Here is a 4340-nt window from a genome sequence, read left to right as displayed (position 1 = left end):
CAACGTCTGCCATACCCGAACAAAAGGACGCAGCCTCCCACGTGCATCCGATATCCAACAGTGTTGTAGGCGCCTACCATCATCCTATACCCGTCGGCGTGGGCAACAAAGTTTAGAAGCGTACGTACTCTCTCCCTATTACTTGTAAGGCCATCCCTTTATCTATAAAAGGTAGATGCGCTCTCTCCCAAATGACTAAGTTGATCCAGGTTCACCTAAGTCATTTCAGATTTATTAGATCGATCAAGTTCACTAGTTCACAACCACAGAACCGCCAGGTTCGAAACTCAAGCACACGCTTGAACACTTAGCTCATAGCGGAGCTCCTGTCGCTCTCGGCCCTTCCGACCGGAGTCCGACCGGACCTCTTGTACTCCCAATTTTTCTCCTCATCGTTTGTAACCCCACTGCAAACTTCGAGCACCTGGGCTCAGGAATAAAGTCACCGACCGACTCAAACTGGACGTAGGGCACATTGCATGAACCAGTATAAACCATGTGTCATTGAGTGCTAGACCACCTCCAATTACAACGTACGATAAAACTATAAATATTTATTTATTGGTCACTTTCTGCACCGACAAATACTTTCAGCAAATGAATAGGACAATAAGTGCCATATTATTGAAAGGTGATCAGACTTTGTTTAAAACCAATTATATAAAAGTTATTAATTATAAATCAGGTGTTTGGCGATCTTATTTATTATGGCAATTCTTTGCGCTACCAATATATTTTTTTAGGGAGGAGTAACATATTATAAAATAATTAAGGATAAATATTTTTTATAGGAGTTTTCTCTAGTGAGAGTACACTTTATTAGGGGTATGAATCAATCAATTATCAATAACAAAAACAGTGAAGACCCATGCCCAAGCTTTCTCTTTTACCCAGGAAACAGATATCATAACAAAGGTAAAAAGCGAGGTAAAGTGATTTGCTGCCTATAAGTACAGCCTTAGCGCCTCCCAAAAGATTCCTTCTCAGTCCCCGCCCCTAGTCCCAGTGGATGCCCATCCCTCCATCTAGGGAAGGGAAGGTTGGCGGGTGCGCCGGTGTCTCTCCTCAGTCCCCCTCTTCAACCGGACGGTCACGCTGCCACGCCACACGCAGCAGTAGTGACTGGCATAGCGACACTGCACACGCTTCTTCCCCGTGCTTGCTATTGCAGTGCAGCTGTACCCACACTACCCCGCCAGTCTCAGTCACTGCATTGCCTCAACAAGCAGCAATGGAGTTGCCAAGATCCATGACCGTGCTTGTGGTCGTGTTCTTCGTCTTGTGCAGAGGTAACGAACCCTCGGCAAATCGACCGAATGCTTCCTTCTTTTGCCAGATCTTGCGAGGTCACCAGCAATGGCGGGTAACCGAGCTGAAGGATTCGCGTTTCTCGCAGTGGGGGAGGCGGCAACGTTCACATTCGTGAACCGGTGCACGGACACGGTGTGGCCGGGTGTCCTGTCCAACGCCGGCAGCCCAAGGCTGGAGCCCACTGGGTTCGAGCTCTTGCCGGGCGAGGCGCGCGCGGTGCCGGCGCCGGCGGGCTGGTCCGGCCGCATGTGGGCGCGCACGGGCTGCTCCCAGGACGGCGCCACGGGGCGGCTCGTCTGCGCCACGGGCGACTGCGGCTCCGGCTCCGCCGAGTGCGCGGGCGCGGGCGCCGCGCCGCCGGCCACGCTGGCTGAGTTCACGCTCGACGGCACCGGCGGGCTGGACTTCTACGACGTCAGCCTCGTGGACGGCTACAACCTCCCCGTGTTGGTGGAGACCTCTGGCGGCGGAGGCTCCACCGGGCCGGCGTCGTGCGCCGCGGCCGGGTGCGCGGCGGACCTGAACGCGATGTGCCCCGCCGAGCTCCGAGCCGGGGGCGGCGCCGCGTGCCGGAGCGCGTGCGACGCGTTCGCGCGGCCCGAGTACTGCTGCAGCGGCGCATTCGCGTCCCCGGCGGCGTGCCGGCCGACGGCCTACTCGCAGGTGTTCAAGACCGCGTGCCCGCGCTCCTACAGCTACGCCTTCGACGATCCCACCTCCACATTCACCTGCGGCGGGGGCCCGGATTACACCGTCACCTTCTGCCCCGGCGCCACACCAAGGTCCGGCCTTTGATTCACGGGTCACCCGTATCTTCTCCCACCATTGCATGATTTATTGTTGGTCATTCTCATCATTCACGTTGCAATTTCTGGAGAGAGAGAGAGAGTGATGAACCAAGATTTGGCACTGTGCTTCTGCCAAGATTGTCTGGATCTTTGGCTAGCGCCTTGTTTAGATGCCATCAAATTATAAGTTTTTTCACTTTCTCTTCGTCACATCAATTTTTAGCCGCTTGTATGGAGTATTAAATATAAATAAAAAAATAATTAATTACACAGTTTAGTTGGAAATTAAAAGATGAATCTTTTGAGCCTAGGTGGTCTATGATTGATAATATTTACTAAATAAGACGAAAATGGTACTATTCATCGAGTTTACTTTTTTTTTCAAAATTAACGAGGCCTAGTTCTTGTGGCTTGATGGGTGGGGTTGATCTGCCGCAGCTCTGTTACCATCTCTGCCTGTGCCAGCTAGTCTATCTACACTATAGCCTGCTGTCGTCCTTTAGCTCCTCTTGTCACTAAAACTGTCAGAGGTTTCTGACTTACTGCAAGATTTTTCAGCTATTAATTACCTACTAAACCAGTACTTAGCTCCTGTTGTTAGATTGACATTGTCAGAGATTTCTGGCTTCTCTGTGAGAAGTTGGACTGTTGAAGTAGACGCATTATCTAGTAACGCAAGCTACTGATCCTGTATTGTGATCCTAGAAAGGAAAAAGACTAGGAAGTAGGAACGTGGTGCAATTTACCGTGCTGAAATTTGGCTAATGCTAATGTTAATGCTGAAATATCGTGATTCTATGGCAAGGAAAGTAGTTCTAAAAAGTAGTACTAAGATCTTGGCATAATCTTTTTTATCTTTGGTTTAGCAGCAGATATAGGATGAAAAGAAAAGTGCATGGGCAAGCTTTTTTGGGCGTTATTTTCCATTTGCGTGCAATTCTTTTGTCCGTACTACTGAGCATGTGAACACTGATCGGTTGCGCTGCTGTTGTATGTACATGTACCCGTAACGCGAACGCAGCCAGAAGTCGACGACCATGCCGGGCGCGACGACGACGACGACGGTGCCGGGGACAACGACGACGACGGTGCCGGGGGCGACGCCCACAACGGTGCCGGGGACGATGCCGATGCCGGGCGCGACCCCGGCGATGCCGACGGGGACCATGATGCCGGGCACGACGTTCACGGACGCCACCCCGGACAGCGCGATGCCGATGGGTGGTGGTGGCCTGGGCATCGAGGGCGGGGACAACCAAGGCAGCGTGCTCCTGGGCAGCAGCAGCAGCGAAGGCGGCGTCTCTTGGCTCGCCAACATGGCCACCGGCGACGCGTCCGCCGCGGCCGCCCCGCTGGTGGGTTCGGCTCGGTTAGTGGTGGCGCCACTGGCAGCAACATTGCTCTGCGGCCTCCATTTGCGGCAGCTTCTGCTGTAGTGGTGATGGAGAGATTCGCACTCGTAGCACGGTGGTTTTAGATCTGCCGTGACTGTACCTTGGTGCCTTGTAGCAGTGTCTGTAGATGATTACTATCAATTGGTGATGTTCAGTTAGTCCCAGGATTTGATACTTGTGTTGTGGCTGCTAGTACTAGTTGTAGAGGAGAAATTAATGCATGCATGTGGCCATTGATTAAGTTAATCGCTGTCGTGCTAGCTGCACTTTGTTGTTGCCACTGCTGTTTGTTCGTGGGCGTGGCTCGAGGTTGGCGGGGAACACGTGCAAGGGTCGTGCTTACCTCGTATTCGTTTGGCTTTTTTTTTTTCGGTCGAAACAGTATTTTTTTTTCACAATAATTTAGTTAGAACCGTGTTTTCAGCCAGTTTCAGCTAAGTTTTAGAGCAGCCTAACTGTCTGGACTAAAAAAAAAGTACTGGTGTACTGCGTTCAGTGTACCACACCAGTAGTGTATCCATTGTTCTATACTTAAAACGTACTTGTATACCACACTGGCGTACAGTGCTGTGTACACGCAGCGCAGCATTGTGTAATGGCAGGGCGCGGACAGCGGAGGACGTACCGGCGTCGTGAAGTGAAGGTGTGGTCCGCAACATGTGATGTGCAGGCGCGGGTGCCGAGGCCACAAACCCGCCCACTGCTGCTTTCGAGTGACCTATCCCACCCAAAAACAAAAAATTTTCAAGATTTTTTATCATATCAAATCTTACGACACATCCATATAGTATTAAATATAAGTAAAAAGAATAACTAATTGCATAGTTTGCCTGTAATTGACGAGACA

General features: G+C 51.2%; 1 protein-coding gene across 1 annotated transcript; it reads left to right on the top strand.

Annotated features, from left to right (window-relative positions):
- The first annotated feature begins 992 nt into the window (after positions 1 to 992).
- LOC136526490 (thaumatin-like protein 1) lies at positions 993 to 3766 on the top strand. The gene is made up of 3 exons (XM_066519151.1): positions 993 to 1289; positions 1397 to 2093; positions 3121 to 3766. The coding sequence occupies exons 1-3, from the start codon at positions 1010 to 1012 to the stop codon at positions 3533 to 3535; spliced, it is 1392 nt and encodes a 463-aa protein (XP_066375248.1). The 5' UTR covers positions 993 to 1009; the 3' UTR covers positions 3536 to 3766.
- Positions 3767 to 4340: the final 574 nt, after the last annotated feature.

Source organism: Miscanthus floridulus, chromosome 2, assembly GCF_019320115.1.
Source record: "Miscanthus floridulus cultivar M001 chromosome 2, ASM1932011v1, whole genome shotgun sequence".
NCBI lineage: Eukaryota > Viridiplantae > Streptophyta > Magnoliopsida > Poales > Poaceae > Miscanthus > Miscanthus floridulus.
This window is presented reverse-complemented; position numbering and strand designations above follow the sequence as displayed.